The sequence below is a fragment of the Sebastes umbrosus genome, chromosome 10, assembly GCF_015220745.1.
Source record: "Sebastes umbrosus isolate fSebUmb1 chromosome 10, fSebUmb1.pri, whole genome shotgun sequence".
Lineage (NCBI taxonomy): Eukaryota > Metazoa > Chordata > Actinopteri > Perciformes > Sebastidae > Sebastes > Sebastes umbrosus.
Window position 1 is genome coordinate 32,333,674 of NC_051278.1, and position 24,793 is coordinate 32,358,466.

The 24,793-nt window shown below is 41.2% G+C and overlaps 1 protein-coding gene across 1 annotated transcript; it reads right to left on the minus strand.

Annotated features, from left to right (window-relative positions):
- Positions 1-1,293: 1,293 nt before the first annotated feature.
- On the minus strand, positions 1,294-23,123 carry LOC119496069 (polyribonucleotide nucleotidyltransferase 1, mitochondrial). Its single transcript, XM_037783123.1, is given in 34 exon segments — positions 1,294-2,135; positions 2,217-2,266; positions 2,354-2,407; positions 2,409-2,433; positions 2,596-2,633; positions 2,635-2,652; positions 2,848-2,892; positions 2,895-2,956; position 3,906; positions 4,242-4,324; positions 4,653-4,736; positions 4,831-4,894; positions 5,763-5,834; positions 5,964-6,073; positions 6,834-6,887; positions 7,694-7,726; positions 7,729-7,783; positions 7,884-7,955; positions 8,078-8,116; positions 8,308-8,379; positions 10,205-10,307; positions 10,397-10,493; positions 12,302-12,361; positions 12,948-12,997; positions 13,267-13,453; positions 15,737-15,850; positions 16,006-16,053; positions 16,141-16,204; positions 16,348-16,397; positions 18,702-18,808; positions 19,091-19,167; positions 21,868-21,929; positions 22,191-22,353; positions 22,659-23,123. Coding segments are annotated over 34 exon segments (2,436 nt in total). The 5' UTR covers positions 22,728-23,123; the 3' UTR covers positions 1,294-1,981.
- Between the last annotated feature and the right edge of the window lie 1,670 nt (positions 23,124-24,793).

A 24,793-nucleotide genomic window follows, 5' to 3' on the forward strand; every position in this document is an offset into this window, starting at 1 on the left:
TTTACTTATGTGTTACATGTTCAAAATAAATAAATAGAAATAAAGTGAAACCAAATGGTTGTCACTGTCCACTCATATTAAACATGACACTGCCCCCACCAAAAGCTGTTACTCCATCGGTGCAACAATCAGCATAGCAGGAGAATACACTGTTTAGCATCGGCAGAGAATTTTTGCAAATTTCACTTGGGCACTACCCACATAATCAGCTGTGCTGCTCATCCCACAAATGCATGATCCTTACAAGTTGGACATCATTGTGAAGGTAAATTAACAGGTTTTCCAACCATGTAAAATACAATGACCGTTAGCATTGATACAACAGAGAAATAATCCACCAAACACAAATTTCCAAACTTTTTTTTCCAAGTTTATTTTAAAAAACTGTACTTCTCCCACTTTGCTTTCTTTGTCCAAGTCTTGATCCTGGCAGCTAGAGGACACATCGCCACAGTGGACACCAAATATGGAAGACTCATACCACAAGAGAAAGTATTATCACACGTGAATAGAGTGCTGCAGGGATGATGTATTTCTGGAGGCCAACCAGGAAGTTAGCATCCCTCGACAAAATGCCAACGGGATTGTTCCATTGTGCTTTGGATTATTACAGAAAATAAGCTCCATGGCAAACAGACATTTATGATTCTTACACATTTCGTTCAGTAAGATAATCTCCACAAATGAACACCACTTTATGATTTTTGAAGTGTGAATGCAATCGCCAGAAGTAAAAAGCTAACGTTAGGCTATAAAAAGAAATACATCACGGTTGCATGAGCACGAGTATACACAACGAGGCTGTAATGGCGGACGAGTTGGCGTGATGATGTTTAGTAGTCTCATTTAATCACTTTTTAGTAACCGCCTTTTATAAGACACATAAAGGCTTCAAAATTCACAAGTGGGGTATTTACTGACGCATTTTATGTCGTCAAACAAAAAGTTTAAATCTCTTCAGATTGTATTAATCACAGAATTTATTTCAGGCATCTAACTAAAAATCCATTCAAATAACCCATTGACTTCCAGACGAGGGAACCGGAAGTGTTAAAATGCTAACTCATTTCCGGATTTTCGGACTCATTCCATGGATGTATAAAGAGAACTGGATACAGCGTTGGAGGTGGGTGCCCGTTTATTCCTATGAAAGTGTCTCAGTGGCGTATGAAAACAAAATGGCTCGACTGCCGAGTGATAAAGTACCCGGATCATCCGGTGATCTTCCTCATCCATCGGGCCCGTAGAGCAGGCGCTGTAGCGTTTCCTTTAACCCCGCCTCCCAGCCCTCGGTCCAGCCTCAGTCTGGGTCTCATTCACATGAACAGAGGAAGGGAAATAACTCTGGATTCAGCTATTAGAGCATTTTACAGCTTTTAGGAGCTAATGATTTAAATAAGGACTATTCAAGTGTTCATATTGGAGAGTTGATTTTCCTAAAAAGAAATGATCCTCTGAGTCACAGACGTCTCTTTCCCAATGTAAGTCTATGGGAAAAAGCCTTTTTGGGCCCAATGGCATCACGTGACGGACACTGAAGTTGTAATTCCACCATTTGGCCACTACAAAAATTTGCTTCAAGGCCCGGTGCTCTTCCTGGGGGCTTGACTCATTCCTGTAGCACTCTATAAGAAAACCACTGTTACATTGCATTGTGTCTGTTGGGTGGAAGCCGCTAGATGACTGAAAGAGAACCCTCTTACTGTTTGATGCTGTCAATGATAGCTGAAGTGGCAAATCTGAAAACAAGACACCACAAAAGGGTATACTTCAAAATAAAAGTTGTGTCTCCTGCAGTTTAATCACTTCCGTACCCCCACCAGCGGGGTAAACCTCTTTATGTACAACACTGGGTTCAGTTTGTGACTAGATCTGATGCTCTTGGTTCTGTAGATTTCTCAACAGAACTGTTTCGTAGTCGAATCTACTCCGTTTAAATCCACTTTGGTGGCAAAGTCAGAAGCTAGCCCGTTGTGTTGGGTCACAAATCAGTGCTGTCGTGTGTTGTTGCTTGAACCCACGGAGATGCTCTGTTCTCACTCAGTGTCTTGACGACAGTTGCGGCGGGAGACTGGAGCAACCTTCCGTGAAAAGTCTCATTCTGCCGTCTGTTTGGGTCCCGTCCAAAGTATTTGCACCTGTTAGCATATAGGTCCAGTCGAGACAATACACAAAGGAGGCTACTTTGACAACACGGCCTGTAGTTATTGACACATACCTGTATCTGCTGTCCAACCTCTAAACCCAAGCACTCGGAGTGTTTGATCTAAAAGAGGAAAAATACAAAAAATGAACCTTTAAGTAGTGATTTCACAAAGAAACATGGACGCGCAGGAAAATCAAATCCACTGACCCGTTTGTGGGTCCGTTGGGAGTTGTGCAGCAGGACGGCACTCATGTTGGGATAAAAGCTTCACCATCACACCAATGTCCCTGAAACAGAGCAGAAAAGGGCTTCAGGTTAAAGATTTCTCCATAGTTTGATTTCTATTTAGATCATGAATAAAGTTCTCCCTGTATAACATGTTATTAAACGGTGCTAATAACTGGCATCAGATACTGTCTTACAGTAAACATCACAATGTATTGGTTTACCTTATCTCAGTGATAGTGGCAGTGTAGATTGCACCAAAACTCCAGCTGCTGTTCTTGCTGCAACACAACAAATAGCACACGTATGTTCATGCACATACAATACAGTACATACACATGTGCAGCCATGAAATTCACACACATGTTCAGATCACAGTAGACTCGTTGTCAGCACTGAGATATGGTGTGGTAAGTCATTTGAGTAAGTAAGAGTAAAGTGACTTTCTAAAGCGTTGCAGTGTGCTGGAAACTCACATCATCTTTGCAGATGTCACTTAGGAAGTCTTGGGCTTCGTTCATAGGCTCCTGGTGTTTGGAGCGAACACTGAGAAAGTCTCCTCGTCCACCTGACTTATTGTCACACCTCGAGAAGAAACAAACACAAATTACAGTTTTCAACATTCTCTGTATTGTGTAGCAGTCTGAAAAAAGGTGACTGATGCTTGGTTGCTGTGTTTCATTCACAAAGATGTTCATGTTCCCGGTTGGTTTGTCTGATTCACTTAAAGGTGCAGTGTGTAGGATTTGGCGGCATCTAGCAGTGAGGTTGCAGATTGCAACCAACATGAAACTTCTCCCGCGTGCCAAGCATGTAGGACAGTGATTCTCAAAGTGGGGTCCGTGGACCCTTAGGGGGTCCGTGGAAACTCTGTCAGGACGTCTGCCAAATATTTTACTATAAATGATAAAATTGTGCTGTATCATTAAAAAGTACATAATGGGGACCATTTCCGTCAATAAAAACAAGCATATTGTGTCCATTTCGCCTCGCCACCAGCCCATGTTAGCTTTGGGGCCAATAGAAACTCTGATGTGATTGTGACACATCACGTCATGAAATCAGTCACTTCACTCAGGGCGCAACGAACCGTTCCAGCTGCTGCTGCTTAGCGTAGCTTATTAGCCAGCTAGCTAGCTGGTGAGCATGGAGAAATAAGCCTGAACTAGCTAAATTAATAAAATATGATGACAGTTATATGATTTGGTTTAATTGAGGACAGCGACGGGAGACCAAAAATGCGTCATGTTGTCTTCAGGTGCTAGTGAATGAAGCCACGAAGCCGGCCGAGCTAAAGCGATATCTGATTACAAAGCACTCTGAAATATCAGGACAAAAAACAAAGAGGTGTTAACGGGATTCATATTGAAATGTGTTTGTTTGTCACTGTGAAACAGATCTGAAGTATTTCAGTTGGAAAGTTTTAGAGATCAAATAGTTCACAAATGGCATCTGAGTACAAATGGCATAGTGCTTATTCAGTGTTAACGATTAAGAGGGGGGTCCTTGGCAAAATGTTCTCCCTGTAAGGGACCCTGGCCCCAAAAGGTTTGAGAACGCCCTGGTGTAGAGATCTCTGAGTGGCTGAAGAGCAAAACAACGTGATTGGCCCTATCTAGAGCCAGTGGCTTGTTTGTCCGTTCTAAGCGACTGTAGAAACACAGCGGCCGGCTCCGTGAAGAGGCCCCGCTCCCTACGTAGATAGAAACGGCTGCATTCTAAAGGTAACGAAAACACAACCATTCTTATTTCAAAGTAATTATACACTAAAGAAAACATACTTATTATTATTATTATTCATTTCTGCCAAGTAGATCCCCCTAAACACTACACACTGGTCCTTTAACTATGACTTTTAGATTGATGTTACCTTTTGGGCTTGTAGCCTGCGAAGGTTATAGCCCCCTGGACCGACAAAGCGTGCTCGTCTGGAGGCAGGCACCCGGACAGTTTCTGAAGAGGCAAATAAAACTCACACACGTCAGTTTCCAATACACAGTAACATGGGACCAAAGTTTGGGTGAGCATTCCTTTGGATGCCCAGTATTACTGTCAAATTGTTCCCTCACCAAAGCAAAGAGCAGATGACCCTTCAGGCCTTTTGTCTGCTTTGTATCTGACATCAGCTTTCATCCCTACTGATCGATCTAAACTAGTCTTACACATAGTTATTAGTTATATCAGAAAACTCTTCACACCCTTTCTCTCACCTAGTCCAAGCGTGTCCCCTTGTCTTCCTTGTAAAATGTACACACTATGTATGTTCGAACACAAAGCTCACCAACAACAGGTCCATTCGCTTTCCTCGTCTCTCTGGGTTTTGCTGTACATTTGTTCATGATGTTCAAGATATCCTTCTTTGCCACTGGAACAGAATAATATTCAAACAAAGGCCATCAAGCCACAAAAAGATGTCTATTCTTTAGTGTAAAATGTTCTTTACTGCCCTTTGAGCGTACCTGTGGCCTGTTGGATAGCCTCCATGACCACCTTCAGAGGCAAACCTGGGATCTTCACATCAGCCTGGAGGTTCAATAGAAGTGTGTAAAATATGGCACAGTTTAAGGTTTAAGGTAGCATTAAGAGCTCAACAAGTCAAGTCCATTTTATTTATATAGCCCAATATCACAAATCACAAAATTTGCCTCAAGGCGCTTTACAATCTGCACAGCATTACGACACCCTCTATCCTTAGACACCCCCCAAAGAGTGGCAGTATCTTAGTCTAAAAATAATAAACTTGATGTATTTATGACATGTAAATCTGAGGTCCAGTGTGTAGAATTTAGTGGCAACTAGTGGTGTGATTTCGGATTGCAACCAACGGAGTACCCCTCCACTCACTCCTCCTTTTCTAAGACTGTAGTAACGTGAGCCGCCAAGTGCAGGACCGTGGGATCTTTCAGGACCTTTGCCTCACCTACTTTAGAAGAAATGAAATTGAGACGGCGGCTGGCGGTACCACGGTTTTGCACTCGGTGGCTCATGTTACCACAGTTTTATAGGTGTGTCGGAGAACTACGGTGGCCTTCAGGAAAAAAAGCGAAAGGTTCTCTCTAGAGTCAGTGTTTGGTTTGTCCGTTCCGGGCTACTGTAGAAACATGGAGGAGCCACATGGCGGAATTAGTGAAGAGGACCTGCTCTCTATGTAGATACAAACGGCTCAGTCTAAGATAACGAAAACACAACCATTCTTAGTTTCAGGTGATTATACACTAATGAAAGCATAGTTATGAATGTTATATTCCATTTCTGCTAATAGATCCCCCTGCCTCCTACACACTGGCCCTTGAAATTATAGCTCTAAATCTGCCGTGATCTCTTAATGTTTCACACAACACCACATTAGATTTAGTACTGTGTACTGTAAAGTACACAGTAGACACAGTACCTGTAAAGCAGTGATGCCCTTGTTTGTTCCTGCCAGTTTGAAGTCCATGTCTCCCAGGTAATCCTCTATTCCCTGTTTAGAAAACAAGAATTCAGCATCTCCAATATCATTAAGGGGGACATTAGTTATAATTTTTTTTAAGGATATACATTCTTTCTTCCACTTGGTATTTATAAGTGGTTGGTCGCACACTTTATGTACCAGAATATCAGTCAGTAATCTGTAGTCTTGGATCTCAGCAGGTTTGTCTGGGCTGGCCTTGGAGATGAGGCCAACTGCTACACCTGCCACTGCAGAAGAGATGGGCACACCTGGGAGACACATTTGGACTTTATTATTATTATATCTTTTGGCTATTATTAGCTACATGTTATCACACAATTGTACTACATTAAATGTGAATATATACAAAATAAATAAAAAATAAAATATTTGCTACTGTAGTACTTGATTTTTTTCTAGATAGAACTGTTTAATTGGCTTATATTGGTAGGTGCAGCATTACAGTTAAAGGGGACATATCATGAAAAACTCACTTTTTCACTGCTTGTGCATGTACATTTGGGTATCTGGAGTGCCTACCAACCCACAAACTGTGAAATAAGACAACCCAGTCTGTTTTTGTGGGCTGTCTAGATCATAAAACATGTGATTCAACAAGCCATTCACGATGTGGCTCCCCTTCCTATGTCACATGCAGGCTCATTAGAATATACCGACCACAGCTTGAGAACTACCTTTGCAAAGGTGCACCATATTTTTCTCGCAAGCCAATCAGAGCAGACTGGGCTTTTTCAGGAGGGGGGGTTTTAAAGAGACAGACGCTAAAACGGAGCGTTTCAGACAGAGGGTGAATATATATTCAGACAGACTGGATGAGATGGAAAATAATGTGTTTTTTGAACATTAAAGGATGTAAACATGTTCTAGTAGAAACCCAAATTACAAGTATGAACCTGAAAATGAGCATAATATGTCCCCCTTTAAGTAAAAAAAAACATAAATATGCACAATTTCAGTACGAGAGTATCAACTGTAAAAGAGCTATTTCATGCATTCCCACTCCAGTACCTGCATCCATTAGTGCAAGGCTGCCTCCACACGCTGAAGCCATTGAGGAGGACCCTGAGAGGAGATGAAGAGGTGGAAGGTTAGAATGCGTCTCCACATGCGTCTTGAGTGGCCACTTGTGATCCGATCTCACTTCCCCGCTTTATATGCAAATAAACACGTAGTGAACACACGGCTAATACAGCAGACCTTGTGACGTAATATTACATGAATGTCAGTAGTAATATCCTACATATTCATGAATTCTGGTACATTGTATTAACATCAAAATCAAAGGTTATTGTACCGGCGGTCCCGGGGACCTTCGCACGCACTGCCGGCACCGCTGCCTTTGCCAGACAACAGCTGGGTGCAGAGCTTCAGAGAGCCGGGGATGAGAGAGAGCGAGCGGGCGGTTGGGTGTCAGCTCCGACAGTATGATAATAATACACTTCACGTGCCTAGTCTGATAGTCTGGAGATATGTAGTCTATAAACAAGCTATATTTTAATAAAATACAGTTGTACCGACAGGATGCAGTAGAGCACAGAGGCCGTTTCCATGCTACGAGGCAGATAAGCGTTCGCGTCTGCCTGTCTATTCACCTGATGAGCGCAGAGATCCCGCAGATCCCAGTGGGACGTCAGATGAGTAGGCGGTCCTTAATGTGGCCCAGGACACATTCAATACACACTGCTAAAAGAATGTGGTCATATGTGGCCCCAGACCACCTCTGAATGTGGTCTGAAAGATCTCAATGCGTCCTCAATGCATCTCAAGTGTGTTCACACCTGTACTTAGAACTGTCATTGAGGACGCATGTTAATAACTGAACAGGGCCTCAGACATTGTAACCCCCATGTTCCACTTTAGAAACTCACCGTTTGACTCCAGCACCTCAGCGGTGACCCGATGGTGAAAGGGAAGTCTTTAGGAATGACTGGTCTCAGAGCTTTCTCAGCCAGGGGCCCCTGGGAACACACAACATACACACACACTTCCTGTGTCAGAAGATTCTTGATGGGAATAAGTGGGACACTGAATACAAACAGAAGATGTAAATGTTAAAACAAAACCATGACCAAGCTCTCTCCGGTTGATGCCTCCCATCTTTCCAATCTCATTGGTTGCATACGGAGGGAACTGAAATTAAAGGCGGGTTGGTTTTAAGTTCAGCTTGAAACTAAAAAGATACACAAACATACAAGTCCATGGAAACATAATATCTATGTGACTTTGAAAATGAAAAACAGGATTTTACTCACCTCATAAATGAAGCATGAAATTTTTGGATTTGAGTGCCACTGCAGAAAGAAAATGGAATGGATATAGGATTGTTACATACGTTATGCTTTTAATGGTTTATATTTAGTCTGTGTGGGTCATTTAGGCTGCCACATAGACAGATATTAAATGTTCTTGAGAAGACAACTCTATCTGAACTGTCCTGATGATGTTAACATCACAGTATGAATGTGTGGTTTCATGAACTTACCTCAAAAGCTGTGGTGATAATATCTGCTTTGACACTGGATTCCAAGGAATCAAATGTGACGCTGGACAGCACCTGTATTATAAGGAAGAGGACTGAGTTTTCTCTGTGAAAAGACTAGAGCGGCCTTTATCACAATTAAAAAATCTCATTTCAGAACAAAGAACCTCACTAGTGGTCACCCTCCTCCTGCTATTGCATTCATTATTAAACCTCATATTTCATCTTTCAGATGCAGAAAACACAAACAAACATCAGTCTTATATCTCAGTGGTTCCCAACCTGGGGTCCCGGTCCCCCTTAGGGGGGCACCAAAGATCACAGGGGGTGTGCCAGGATCTGTCTGCATTGAGGTTGTCAAAATTAGATTTGCTCATGTATAACAAAAATCATGATAACACACTTACTGGATAATTTATACAAGAGTCTCTATATAAAACTATCTATAAAGATAGATTTGTCTGCTACTTAGTAGGCCACATTCGGTTTAAAGCTGGGATTTCTGCACCGTTGCAGATAATTATCAGGCTACACTAAGAGTATTAGTATTATACTATTTGTAGAATTAGATTCCAGTGGTGGCTGCGCAGGATTGTTTCTGACTCATGCGATCCAAACATTTCCAATAACTATAAGTGTTTTAAAGTCAAAAGGTATTGAAAAAAGATAGATGTAATCATTTCCAAAATACACAACATGTTTTTAACTATCAAAATATTTTGCTTCTTTCACTGCGGTCAAAAAATGATTTGCTCTCCCACTTGCTGCACACAAAGGGAGGCACGCACCTGAATTAATGGGGCAATCTAGCAGCAATCTAACAACACCATTAATTACATTTATTTAACCACAATAACAAAAAATCTATTTCGGCTCCAACACTATTATAGTAAATAAATCGTAAATAAAGTTGTTCTGTCAAGACGTCATCACTTTATGTTGATGAAAGTGACGAGATATTCATTAAAGGTACCGTTTGTAACTTCTGAAACTTACACTCTTGTAAATCATTGCAGGTCGGTGTTCCATTCGCGTTCGCGTGTAGCTACGCTGTTCCAACACAAACTACAGGGAAGCACCAAAACCGCAAAGTTAAATCTAGTGAAGCCCGTCTGTTAAACTGTGTCAACTCTTCCTGCTCCAGCCCCCCCGACCACGGCCAGAAAACACAGGAGAGACCGTAGCTTTGGTCTCTAGTGAATGTACAGTGGACGTTTGTGCAGAAATAACTGCTGCAGCTCCTCCAGACCAACAGAGGTTTCCCGTGTCTTGTGAAGTGACGGGGCTCCGCAGAAAGAAACGTTATCGTCTCCGACCAAAACTCCGGTGTCTCCCCTGTTCTGTCCGGCCGCGGTCGGGAGGCTGAAGCAGGAAAAGCCAACACTAGGATCAGCATTGATTCATGGAGAGACCTTCGTCTGGTCAGCTAACATTACTGCCGAGCAGCTGAAATATAGAGTGATATTGTGGTTTTAGCTGACGTGTGTCTCCTCACTGTGTTGACCGATGCTCGTTCATGTCTATGTAGAGCAAGCACAAGCGCGAGCAACAGGACGCTGACTTTCGTTGACTTAACGGCCACAGGTGTCGCTGTTAACAAGACATTTCTTATTCTTACAAACAGTCCCTTTAAAGAAAGTTGATTTAATAAAAAATGACAGACTCGTTTTAAAACAATGAATCACCTTGTTCAAATTGAGGATTTTGTTCGAGGATTTGTAAATTTTTTCAAGGATCATGACATCAGAAAATATGAGGCGGGGGGGAGGGAGCTTCAAGGAAAATAGGTTGGGAACCACTGTTCTATCTCTTCCATCAGATTTGGGCACAATGGTATTCTTCTTTCAACAAAATGTGTCTTTGGTTTTTAACTTCCGTGGCCTTCCTGCTCTGGACCTACCTGTGTTTGTCCTCTCTGGAACAGAGCTGAGCCATGCAGCGGCTTAAAGAGGTCCACATCGCAAGAAATGTCCCTTACAGCAGTCAACTCCCTCCCATCGCATCTACAACACGTACAATTTTAAGAATACAGTTAAAAGGACACATCATGTGTCATCAGAATATCCATTCATTCCACATGGGCAGTGCTTACCTCCTGTACTCATTAAGCACTAGGTTGCGGAAAACTTCTTTGCTCACAATGTTGAAGGATTCAATGACTTCGAAGGGCTCAGCCTGAGGGAATCTTTCTACACATGGAAGACAGCAATTGACACCGTTCAGCTGGCAGATAGGAACACAAATTAACTACACACAGGGCTCAATAATAAGGCTTGTCCTCTTGCCCAGGGCAAGTGAAATGCCACATCGGGCTAGTAAATCTAGCAACTCACTTGCCCAATGGGGCAAGTGGTAAAAAGGTATTAAAGCCCCACTCATCGGTTCAGCAGCAGCCAGACGGCCACCTCGCCAGGAGGAGACGGTGAAGAAGAGAGCGAGTGAGAGAGAGTTGGCGTGTTGCGCTAATTCTTGTCTCATTTGTGGTTTGATAAACATTAAATTCATCTAAGCTGGTTTCATCTAAACTGGGTTGAAAAACGATGCAATGTGGTTGCTATGGTAATGAATTACGTATGACTATTAACCACACCCTCATTCTCTGTTTAAGAAAGAACGTTAACCAAAAAACAGGAAGTAAAACTGCCCGGAGGGGGGGTTTAAACACATTGATTTTTTTCTGGAGCTGATGATGGAAGTAGCTAAGGAGTGAGCGTGTTGTTTTACCACTGTACAGCACTTTGCTCTATAAATAAACTAAACTTATCTCAAATAAAACATCTCGTTCCTTCTCATCTCTATCGTTCATGAGCTGAAATGCAAGCAAGCTTTGCAGTTATCCTGGAAACAGGAGCTTAGCTGGGTGGCGTCACAGAGGATGTGGACATAACTCCAACTATGTATTGGGCAGTTTGCCTCAAGTTTGAGAGCAAGGCGGATAAAACATGACAATTAACTTTAGTCTTTGTTGTTATTTGATAACCACATATAAATAAAACTATTTGTCTAGGGGCAAGTAAAAATTGACCTCGGGCAAGTAAATGGACTTGCATTTATATAGCGCTTTTCTAGTCTTCCGACCACTCAAAGCTCTTTACACTACATGGCAGCATTCAGCCATTCACACACACATTCATACACTGATGGCAGAGGCTACTAAGGTGCCAACTTTGCCCATCAGGATCTAATCTAAATACTCATTCACACACCGATGGCTATGCCTTCGGGAGCAATTTGGGGTTAAGTGTCTTGCTCAAGGACACATCGACATGTGACCCGGAGCAGCCGGGGATCGAACCACCGACCTTCCGATTGGTGGACAATCTGCCGTCTGACCCACTCTGGCCCAACCGAGCAAGTTACAAAAACAATTAAAGAGGATCTATTGTGCTCAATTTCAGGTGCATACTTGTATTTTAGGTTTCTACTAGAACATTTTCACATGTTCAAAAAAACTCTTTACTTTTCTCATAGCGGCTGTGCTGCAGCACCTCTTTCACCCTCTGTCTGAAACGCTCTGTTTGAGCTCCTGCCCCGCCCTCCCGCTCTGATTGGTCAGCCGGCCCACTGTTGTGATTGGTCAACCGAACCAAACACTTTGGACTCCGCTCCAGCTCCGCTCTAACTGGCTTTGTTTGAAGGCGTGCCAAACTAGCCGCTAGGCAAAGTGTGTTACTTGGTGACATCACCACGTTATGAAACTTCTAGCGAGGCGTTTCAGGCAGTTCAGGAGCAGTGTTTGTGTGGGGAGAGTAACTCCCTTTGGCTTGGACTTTGGGCGTGGTAACTTTGCAGACCTTTTACATGCACAAAAAAACTGTACAACACATTAAAGGAAAAAGCACAAAAGCAGAATAGGTTCCCTTTAACGTTGAACCCTGACACAGACCCAGCTGAACTGAAATATAAACATGTGATTGTGTGAAGGGGGTTGCATCTATATTTGAAACAGCTAGCTAGAAATTCTTTCCATGCAACATAAATACTGAAGATGATCTACCTTTTAGGTCCTCTTCAGTTTCTAGTCGAACTTTATTGATAGCTTCATCTCTTGAAATCTAAAAACAAGACCATGATGAGATTATTACGATTACTGATCAAGAGATTAGGTACATAAACATTGTCAAGTCACAGTGAAGAGAAACATCAGTGAGTCTAGCAGACTTTAAATAACTTAAAGGTGCAGTGGTGTAGGATCTGGTGGCATCTAGCGGTGAGGTTGCAGATTGCAACCAACTGAAACTTCTCCTGTGTGCCGAGTTGTGTGGGAGAACTACGGTGGCTGACACAAAAAACTTGAAAAATGTGAATAGGCCAGTGTTTGGTTTGTCCGTTCTGGGCTAATGTAGAAACACGGCAGACTCCGTGGAGAGGGGAACCCGCTCCCTGTGTAGATATAAACGGCTCATTTCAAGGTAACGAAAAAAATAACCATTCTTAATTTCTTAGGTGATTATTACACTAAAGAAAACATACTTATAAATATTATATTCCATTATGCCAATAGATCCCCCTAAACGCTACACACTGTTCCTTTAAAGAAACTGAAAACTGATACTCACTAAGATGGGCTAAAAAAAATGACCACACGAGGTGGTAAGAGAAGGCTAACACACATGTCACATCTGGGGAACAGACTTTACCTTTGTCGTGAGTGTAATCAGTGAAAACAACATAGATCTTCTTGGAAGCTGATCTGCGAGGAAGAAAAGGGAAAAACAAGTCAACATCTTAAACAGTATGAGTCCCATTTTTGTCACTCAATTTTTGGAAGTAAAGCTCAGATACAGCTTCGGGAAGGTCCCCAGCAGTACTACAGGTAAACCAATCATTGAAAAATTTCTGCCTTTGTTTCATTTAAAGACAATTTCTTGTTTTCTTTGTTTGGTTTTATTCTGGAAATGAGGTCTGAATACAGCCCTGTTGCTCAATCACTTCATCAGTCAGTTTCATCGCTGGTCTTACTGCCGAACGTGCTCCACCATGTCAGTCGGGGCTGAGAAGACCTTGACCGGGGTGCGCTTGGTGACCTTCTGCTCTCGCGCCAGCTGCTGGATGGCCAGTATGATCTGCTGGGTGTGTTTGACTCCCACCTTCACCGCGTGGCAAAAGTCCTGCTGCAGCACGTTCTCAGCTGACGCCTCAATCATCACTGGCGGACAGAGAGAGAGTCACATTAAAGGAGAGTTGTATGATGCTGTCATCAGATAGACCGAAGAGAGGCTAATTTATAACCTGTGACACTGAGCTACGAATAGCAGATGCTGATCTACACCTGAGTAAACTATGTTTGAGGGTGACAGCTCAACCTACCTAGCTGATCATCCCTTAAATAGTATTCAAGTTCTGCCGGAAACAAAAGTGATATATGAATGGAGGGAAGGACAGACAGAAGGACGGATGTACGAACGGACACGCGGAGCGCTATATCCACCCCGACTACATTATCTCGGGGGAATAATAACTTGTCAAACTGAAATAAAATGTTGCTTTCAATCAGTAGACATTGTAATAAAACATTTGCATTTGATGGTGTAGTAATAATACTCACTAACATTGTCATCTTAAAGGTGCAATTGATAACATTGATAACATTGATAACATTGATAACATTCAGCCACTAGATGTTGCATTCCCCCCCCCGTTCCATTGCATTTCCTTTCACAACAAGTGGTTGCCAGTTCGTTGCACAACCTGCATATGTTATGGTTGAGTGGAGTGAGACTCAGACAGACAGTCAGGTCAAGTGATGAATCTTTTGCAGTAGAGTAATGACATTTTTTAACATATAGCTATAGGCCTACATTAGGTGTGGGCTATTGTTGTTAGGACGATTAAGCTAAGATAGCTAATATGTGCTAACGTCAGTTCTCCCTTGTTGCCACAGTAAATATTCACATATTCTGCAGCCTGATGGAGACACCAGTGTTGGTACCGGAGTGAAACCGGGAGCTTACCATCAAACTCAGCCATTTATCTGTTTTTTCCACACTAAGTGGCAACTTGATCGCTGACGACTCAGAGATACCAACGTGATACCAACGTCGTCACACTATTGGCTCACAAACCTTGTTAGAAGTGGGAACCAAACGTCTGATATCTTCCACAGAGATAAACAAAACATTCATTTTGGACCCGTCAAAATGTTTTAAATGATTAATTCACGATCATAATATTTTTTTAGGAAAAGCCATACTTTTATACAGCACCTTCCTAACAGCTCTGTGGATGTATTATTTTTTGTTTATTATTATTTGTCTACATAAAAATGTTATCAGTAACACCTTTAAGTTATTGCATTCTTCAAATAAATGAATAGTTTGGGTGTTGGCCAGTTTGGAAAAGCAGACAGGAGTTACCACACGGAAGCAAAGCGATGTACTGCTGTGGACGAGGCCGGCAGCAAAATGTATTTTAGCCACCTAGAAAAAAAAGGCTCACCTAAAAAAATCGATACACACAATACACAGTCTAAATGTGCGCTATATTTAGAATATTTTTGCCGGTTTACCTTGCCGTGAGACAGCAGAACTTAAGCCGTTATCTGTGCTCTTGCCAAAGCAACCAGACTCCATTGAAAAAAACAGTAATTATACCTCGCAAAACACACAGGAGTTGCTGGTGTACTGCTGCCTCGATCGGTTAGATTGTTTGTGCTATTGTGTGACTTTGGTTAGCAGCGGTAGACCAGCAACCCCCGTGTTCTGCGAGGTATAATTACAGGATTTTTCAATGGAGTCTGGTGGCTTTGGCGAGAGCATAGATGGATACAACGACTTCAGTTTCCCATCGGAGAGGGCTTTCCGACCGCAAGGTAAACCATTGAAATTATTTTAAATATAGAGTACACTTAAACTAATATACAGTTTTTTAAGGTTGGCCTTTCTTTTAGGAAGCTAAAATATGTTTTGCTGCTGGCCTCGTCCACAGCCGAGTTCCGTGCGGTAACTCCCGTCTGCTTCTCCAAACTGGGGGCGTGCCAACCGCCATCTACTGTAGGTAACACACTGACTGTGGATACGTACCTCATAGAACCCCACTGAGAAACATCCAAACTATCCCTTTAAGGAGTCATTCATACGTAAGACATCATATTTATATTTCCCACTTCTTTAATTATTCGCACAATGTACATTATTATTCTAATTGCAAACAGGTTTTATTACATTTTTAACAAATTTAGATTTGGAGAAACAATTCATAAAGTTTGATGTTCATGTTCATATTACTATATTATCAATCACATTCATTCCTGCTGTATATGCAGGAAAGTTAAGCTACTTTGGGTTGGCACCTACATTTTGGAACTGATTTATAAGCAGCTGTTAGTTTATAGCATTATGACTATTTGTCTTATTGCGGGTCTTTAAAGTTTTTTTTCAGTAAATAAACATTGAAGCTTCTGTTGGGAGTTTTATTATGTTTGCCAACTTACCCACTTGACTGGAAGGAGCTCCGGCCACAATCAGATTAAGACTGCTGGCAGTCATCTCTGCCCTGGTGGGGTTGATCAGCAGCTCTCCGTCCACCATGCCCACACGCACAGCACCTTGAAAAAACACAAGTAGTTCCAAGTTAGATTTAAATTATGTACACTAATATCCGGGAATTGAAATTGAACAGACGAGTGAAAACTAGGATTTAAGCTCAATGAATCAAAAATATGTCAGTGAAAAAGGCCTAAATGTGTAGTGTGTTCGTCACCTATGGGTCCATGCCAGGGGATGTCAGACAGGGCCAGAGCAGCAGAAGCTTAAACAAAAGAAAATAGTGTTTTAGCTAAAGGATCTAAAAACACTGTGCCCTGTGGAGGACATGGACGGCTGAGATTTAACTCACCTGCATTAATAGCCAGCACATCTGGATCATTGACACCATCAACTGCCAGCAGGTTACAAAGGACCTTCAAGACACATGAACATACATGGACACACACGCATAAACAGTTGGAGGCAGATACTCATTAATATCATCTTTGTTCAAAAAGCAAAAGAGGGCTTAACTGTTACCACATAATGGTGACAACTGTTTTCAAACTGAACTGACCTGAGTATCATAGAAGTAACCAGAAGGGAACAGCGGTCTGATCGCTCTGTCTGAGCAACACAAGCATGAGAAACTGTTAGTCAAAGTGATCATAGTCACAGTACAACATCAGCACACGCTGACCTGCTACATTAAAGGCATACATGGGTGTTTCTGCAACTGAGGGCATGTTTAAGTCCCAGCAATGAAATTCTGTATTTTTGCAATATTTGCAGTGCACTCACTCATCTTCAACCTCTTATCTGGCGTCGGGTCTCGGGGGCAACAGCTCCAGCAGGGGACCCCAAACTTCCCTTTCCCGGGCCACATTAACCAGCTCTGACTGGGGGATCCCGAGGCGTTCCCAGGCCAGTGTGGAGATATAATCTCTCCACCTAGTCCTGGGTCTTCCCCGTGGCCTCCTCCCAGCTGGTCGTGCCTGGAACACCTCCCTAGGGAGGCGCCCGGGGGGGAGGGCTTCCTTACTAGATGCCCGAACCACCTCAGCTGGCTCCTTTCAACGCAAAGGAGCAGTGGCTCTACTCCGAGTCCCTCACGGACGACTAAGCTTCTCACCCTATCTCTAAGGGAGACGCCAGCCACCCTCCTGAGGAAACCCATTTTGGCCGCTTTTTCCTGCGATCTAGTTCATTGGGTCATGACTATTGTCGCGATGATTTGCAGTGCAATGCTTGATAAATACACCGCTCAGCCATAACATTAGGTCAGCACGGGCACCCTGACCGGTCTGCGGCTACGCAGCCCCATACGCAACAAACTGCGACACCTTTCTATCGGAACCAGCATTAACTTTTTCAGCAGTTTGTGCTCCAGTAGCTCTTCTATTGGATCAGACAACACGGGCCAGCCTTCTCTCCCCACGCGCATCAATGAGCCTTGGGTCTGACCCTGTCACCGGTTCTCCTTCCTTGGACCACTTTTGGTAGGTCCTGACCACTGCAGACCGGGAACATCCCACAAGAGCTGCAGTTCTGGAGATGCTCTGACCCGGTCGTCTAGCCAGCACTATCTGGCCCTCGTCAAAGTCTCTCACATCCTTACGCTGGCCCATTTGTTCTGCTTCCAACACAAAGTTCAAAGTTCTAAATGTTCACTTGCTATGAACATGCTGCCACTTGATGCCACTGCCAGGTGCCATTCTAACGAGATGATCAATGTTATTCACTTCACCTGTCAGTGGTCTTAATGTTATGGCTGATCGGTGTATACACACAGTGTTATTACACATTCAACATAAAAAAATAATTACTAAATAATGTGATTCATCATTTTATGGGTCCAACACCACTTTTTCTTCATGTCCCACAACTGTGGGTCTCAATGTTGAGATACGTAAATGAGCTAATTCAATTATAATATGACATTATTTCAAATGGAATTGTTTCATATACATATTACTTTACACCATTTTACAATTATTTATTGATACAAATCATTATATGATTTTTCATCAAATGGCTCCTGTTCCACACTTTTTGAGTCTTACCTTACATGAACAAATGCAACAGTAAAAGTTTTATTCAAGCCAAACAAATCTAGTTTCCATGGAAACAGAAGTCAGCAGGTAAGCACATGGATGACAGGTTGGGCCGCCCACAATGGTGACCCTCACAAGATCAAGAAAAACAAGGTGAAGATCACCTTTTCTTATTATTGTGTGTCCTCACCATACACCTTAGTGATTGTGTATTTTGAATTACATTTAAAAATTAACTTAATATTACTGTTGATTCATGTTCAGTATATTAGATGCTAAGAGTCAAAGCTAACGTAGCAGACCTTGCTTAGCTAACCATTTAATCTACAATTTAGCAAAATTTAATTTCCGCAACAGTTTTTAGAGGGTGTTAGGATAGAATTGCAAATACCTGAAAAAAAATACCTAAAATTGCAATACCTAAAAAAAAAACAACATATTTTATATTTCTTGTGTATGAAGACTGACATCAATGGGTACTGTCTACATTTTTTAAGTGTGTAAAGAAATCCTGAAAAACCCTATTTTTAGAAAATGTTTTCATATCAATATTATAGTATGTGATGAAAATGAATTTAAATGTCTTCAAAATATTATAGAAATTAAAAAAAGGAAAATTAATAAAATGAACGTTATTGTAATGTTGCGGTAAGGACATTTACATTTACATCACTTGTAGTAAGAACAAGTGATGAAAAAACGCATAAAAAAAAAATGTTACAGATAAAATCTTAACACACTAAGATGTCATTTCGATTTTGGGTACCTGTTTATATGTATTCATAGAGGTTTTATTTTTTTTATTTTTGGGAGAGTCAAACGTGACCGTAGTTGCAGAGACACCCGCTTATTAAAAGACAGCATTCCTATCACTCACCTATGAGTCTGCTGGTGAGGATCTCGTTGTGCAGTGGTGGCCCAGTCTCTCGCATCAAATAGTTTAGTGGGGATTCGACAGCAGCAGCTGCTTTCTGTCTGTAGTCCCCATGTCAATTAAAAGTGGACATTCATTCAGAATATTTTCGCCTAATGCAGTTCTGAACGGAGGTCATCTGACTCATAAGGTCATGCTTTCAAGTCTCTGTTCTGGTGAGTCACCAGACAACCGACGGTGACAGGCTGGATAAACACTTTCTAGGATTCTTCAACTAATTCCATTTACATTCAATATAACAAGACTAAACTGAATGAACACGACAAACTCTACACGATCACACGTTAAAGACAAAGACAGGTTGAGAATTGTAATGTAATGTTAGAGAACATACCACCAGGGGCATGAACTGAGACGGAGAAGGTTTGGTTTTGCTCACAGCAGTCACCATCACAGAGGTATCGCCCAGCTTCAAAGAGAGAAAGAGGTTACAAACAATATATTCAAAGACATCACACATAGCATCAAATATCTGGGACTGAGCAGTTTAGCCCCACAGCACACTTTATTTCTTTTCATGAAATAAAAATCTTCTTCACTACATTTCAAGCAGCAAAAAACTTTAATTTCCAACTGGTCAAAGTGGGCTAACTGGCTCCATGTTCCTCTATCATGTGTCAACTGATTTGTGTGAATTTGATTAACTATTTTTTTAAAACGTTATTTAAGTTTAATTTAAATTTCAAAGTCAGTATCATACAACATATAAGACAGTTGACTTTTTTCAGAGTACATCTGTCCACAATCCTAACATTTATATAGTCCAGTACGTCATAACTGGAGGTCCCAGCTTTGTACAAAAATGTCTATCTTCATTTGCAATTTTTTCAAATTGCAATTTAGCGCTTTCCTCCAATTTATCATCTTTCTATCAGCCAGTATAAGTATGCGCCGTAATTATCTTTGGTTTTTACATTGTGGGTTGGTTCTCCAAGTGAAAACAACATAGTATCCATTGGGATAGCAATTTTCATTATTTTTTTCATCTCCTTTTTTTAGTCTTGCCATAAATCCCTGCAGTACAGGGCAGTAATAGAAAGATATGTGAATGATCTCGTCCAGCATAAAGCTGATATTGAACTTTTGTCAAACATTGAAACCATCAATGGAATTTTGAAAAATCTCATTTTTATCTTACAATCTAATTCTTTCCATAGATGACTGTTATGATACCTTTGTGGCTACTCATACAGATATCCTCCCAGGTCCTGTCCTCATGTTACACTTCATTCTAACTCCCACTTCTCTTTACCAGTGAAGGGTATTTTCCTGCGATGTCAACTATTAATTCAATTCAATTTATTTTTATATAGCGTCAAATCATGACAGAAGTTATCTCGGAGACTAACTATTAACAGTCCATAGAATTGGGAAATATGTTTTTTACTTGCCAGTTGCCACGTGGTTTTTCTGTACCATAATGAAGTACTGTTGATATTTGTTGGGTCTCTTTTAAGCTTTCCCACTCTACATGGCTTTTAATGTAATGTCTGATTTGCAGGTAACGGAACAGATCCTTTGGTGCTAATTGTAAATTGATTTTGGAGTTGTACGAAAGATTTTATTAGATTAACTGTCTATTTGTTTGGCACTACTAAAGCATGTCAACAAAAAAGATACAGCCTCAGTGTGGTTCTGTGTTATCAAAACCCACACTGAGGCTGTTATCATTTTCATTTATCATTAGAGGTGCGCAAAATGTACATGGTGCATATTCCTAAATAAAAGTGTGTTTAACCAAACTAACACAAATAGGGTGAAGGGTCAGTGGTCATTTTTGCCCATTTGGCCCTAGTGGGTTAATCTATAAGCCATTTTTTAACACAAGCCTTATGAATATGTACCATACACTGTAACAAAAAAAAGCTTTCAAAACTAAGAAAAGTCATGGTAAAGTCACATCAGATAATGTGTATTAATTTGCATTATTAACTAGTAATTAGGTGTGTAATTTTATATATATTTTTTAAATCGAATATTGTGATACTGTATCAATTTTTAATTAATAGTTTTCATGCAAAGATGAACTCAATCAATACTTTATTTCATTTGCAAAGAGATGCGCCCTCTCAGTATACTGTATGTGTCCTCTCAGTATACTGTATTTGTCCTCTCAGTATACTGTATGTGTCCTCTAAGTATACTGTATGTGTCCTCTCAGTATACTGTATGTGTCCTCTCAGTATACTGTATGTGTCCTCTAAGTATACTGTATGTGTCCTCTCAGTATACTGTATGGTGTCCTCTAAGGTATACTGTATGTGTCCTCTCAGTATACTGTATGTGTCCTCTAAGTATACTGTATTGTCCTCTCAGTATACTGTATGTGTCCTCTCAGTATACTGTATGTGTCCCTCTCAGTATACTGTATGTGTCCTCTCAGTATACTGTATTGTCCTCTAAGTATACTGTATTTGTCCTCTCATTATACTGTATTGTACCTCTAAGTATACTGTATGTGTCCTCTCAGTATACTGTATTGTCCTCTTCAGTATACTGTATGTGTCCTCTAAGTATACGTATTTGTCCTCTCAGTATACGGTATGGTGTCCTCTCAGGTATACTGTCATGTGTCATCTCAAAGTAGTACTATGATGTTACAGGGACTGAGATAATGCAAATACAGAGACTACTGTTCTGATGGCAAAAAAAGTCAACTTATTTAGATTTTATGCACATGGTGGGGTGTTCTTATACTATGACAGTAGTCCTAAAATTAGATTTTAAAAAATTGCAGTATATGGCAAATATTGAATCGTAAATCTCTGTATCATGATTTGTAATCGTATGCCCCAGATTCTTGCCATTACACAGCGCCACTAGGTAATATTTTGCATTGGTGTAATATTGAGCCAAGTCAATATGACTTTAAAGCCACAAATCACAGGTCTATTCACAGGGGAAACAAGGGGAGGGAAGAGCAACAGAGGAGGTGATCTGTTTCCAGGACGGACAGACATACAATAGATGGTCTTATATATACAGACCAGAAATTAATAGCAATTGTAAAATCACAACATTAATTTAGGGAAGTAAAGTGCAAACATATGAAGAATGTGGATCAGAGAGCTGCTGCCATCCCTGCACCTGTTGATGTTATTGTTCTTACCTGTACTACAGCAGATCCATCATCAAATCTAGCAAACCTCCCTGAAGAGATCTCAAGTTTTCCTACAAAGACAACAAGAGCACAACACATTCAAAGGTCTCGCATACTAACACCACTGTCATCTGTCATATGTAACCTCCATGCAGTCAGGTGTCATTGTGTAACCCCAACACATCCTCAGTGCTCTGGTTAGGAGCTAACGGTACACGAGCAGGCTAACAGTGAGGACAACAAGAAGAAACAATGGCAACAAGTCTGATAAAGCATATCTTCATTATTAACAGTTATTGGAAGAGAACGGAAGCCGGGAAATGTCAACTCACTTGTCCCCAGGTCCACCAGCAGTCTGCGGGGCTGAGCATGGCCGCGGTAAACACTGTGTGGACACAGACGGACGTGAAGGCGGGAGAAGCAGCGGCCGAGCCGGAGCAGAGAGCTCAGAGAGCTCATAGAGCTCAGATAGGTCATATCTACAGAAACACAGAACTACACACAGACACAGTGATCAACAGTCCGCGGCTTCACACTGGAGATGTGCTCATGGGGGCGTCATGTCAGTCAGTCACATGGACGGAACTACGTCGTAGAGATCTGTAGACGCTCTTCTGATTGGACCGGCCGAGGTGAGTGTGTAACATCAACTGTGTCCGTACCGCGTACCACCCGACTCACAACAGTTCCGCTTTTTTATCTCTCTCTCTCTCTTTGTTATACACTCTTCCTAAAGGCGGCGTCCTCTCCCCTCTGCTCTCCTCCCTGTACCTGTACACAACAGCTGCATCTCCACTCACCTGTCCGTCAAGGCCTCTGGAGTCCGGAGACACCACCCTCTTGGGCTCATCTCTGGGGGATGAGTCCATCTACAGGAGGGAAGATGATTCATCTGGTGACCGTGGTGCCATATTAACAATGTAACGTTTAAAGACAGTGGAGATGGTTGTGGATCAGAGAGAGAGCAGCTCCCTACACCCCCACCACCATGTGGACTGCCCAGTCCACAGGCTGCTTCATCTTTGGCCATATTTACCAACTTTTAACTTTCTAACTCTTCACCACTGATAGCTTGTAGGCTACTGCTAATACTACTGGTCTAATACTGCTACAATACTAGACTATCATGCTACTACTAGCCTGCTACTGCTACAGTACTAGGCTACTGCTAATACTACTAGTGGTGGAGGAAGTAGGGGAGAGCAGGGTCGGTTGGGACACTTTCTAATCAACACCAATAGCATTCATAGAGAGGCAAAGTCCCGCCCCTTCTGATGGACCCCATGGGATCTTATTTAGGAAAAAATATGAAAGAGACAAATATATGTATACATATATATATGTATATATGTATATATGTATATATATACATATATATATGTATACATACATATATATATGTATACATATATATATATATACATATATTCATTTATATTTTTTATTTTTTGCTTTTTATTGGTATTCTGTACAAAATCCAATAAATCACAGAAATAATTGTATAAACACATTATAACCCATTTATACATATAAATTATTTAAATCCGATAGAAACGAAGATGAGACACACAAAAATAAAGGAGGAAAGAACCAAAAACAAAAACAAAAAGTAAACAAACAAAAACAAAAAACCTAATTATAAGTTGTGAATTATATGTAATATGGGGTCAGCAGTTTAAAAACTTCAATGTCAGTGGTATCCATTGTTTCTATATAGATTAAAAAGGTCTCCAATATAGCATCAAATTTCTGAACACGCCCTCTTGTAGTATAGCGAATCTTCCTCAACACCAGACGATGTGAGAGATCTTTAATCCACATCCTAAAGGTTGAAGGGTACTTCTCCTTCTATTTAAGAAGTAGAAGTCGTGCCTAGCTTAGAGAGATGCTAAAGCTTTCATATTCTTTTCCTGGCGACTAAGATGTATGTCTTGTGGTGCTACTCCAAATATGCAGTAATAGCAGAAGGTTCTATGGGTACTTCCAAAACATCTGAAAAAGGTTTTAAATAATGATTGCAAGAAACTATTTAGTTTTGGACAAAACCAGACAGATGTGAGAGTGTGGCTGGTGCTCGCCTGTATCGGTTCACACATGACGTCGATAAGAACAATAGTTTTTTGGATCCTGTTTAAATTGCACCATGAATCACACAAATATGATGTTTGTCAATTTAAAAACATAATTTTGCAAGTCAAGAAAGTCTCAGTTTGTCGTAGTATCATTTCGTTTTGTGTGAAGCCGCTCAGTGAACTACATCTCTCGTCTCGCACCAACACTAGCTGACTAGCTAACTTAGCTATGACCACGCACAAGTGAAACGTTATCTTACCTTATGTGTTAATCCAGCAACTCCTGGTCTTTCTATCAGCCAGGAAGAGAAAGAAGGATCAGACACCGCTGCTGGTGTGGTGAAGTATTTAGGTTCTCAGTTAAACTTTAAAAGTCATGCTAAAAAGATTTGTAAAACGATAAGACTAACCTTAGCTGTTTTAGGATGGTAAGAAAATGCTTGACATTTGACTGTGCTATGCTGTTTCTAAATTCAATGATTTTCTTACATCTGTCCTATGGTTTGGCTGCCTGGTCCCAGGCCAACCAGTCTGTAGTAAAATCCATCGAGTGCTCTCTACAACAGGGCCTTAGAAATCTTGGACAAAAAACAAATAAGGTACCATCATTGCCGCATTTTGAGTAAATACAAGATGATGATTATTGATTTTCATTATGTAAAGCTTGTGTTTAAATGTTTGAACGGACTTACTCCTCTGCCTTTCTGCAAATACATCATGAGACTACAGGGCTGTAGCAGATCCACCAGAGCAGCTTCAAGTGGCATTGTAAAGGTCAATTCTGCAAAACATCTTCTGCTAAGACAAACTTTTTCTCTGAAAGGAGCGAAGTCTTGGAACTCGCTACCTGATCACTGGAAATT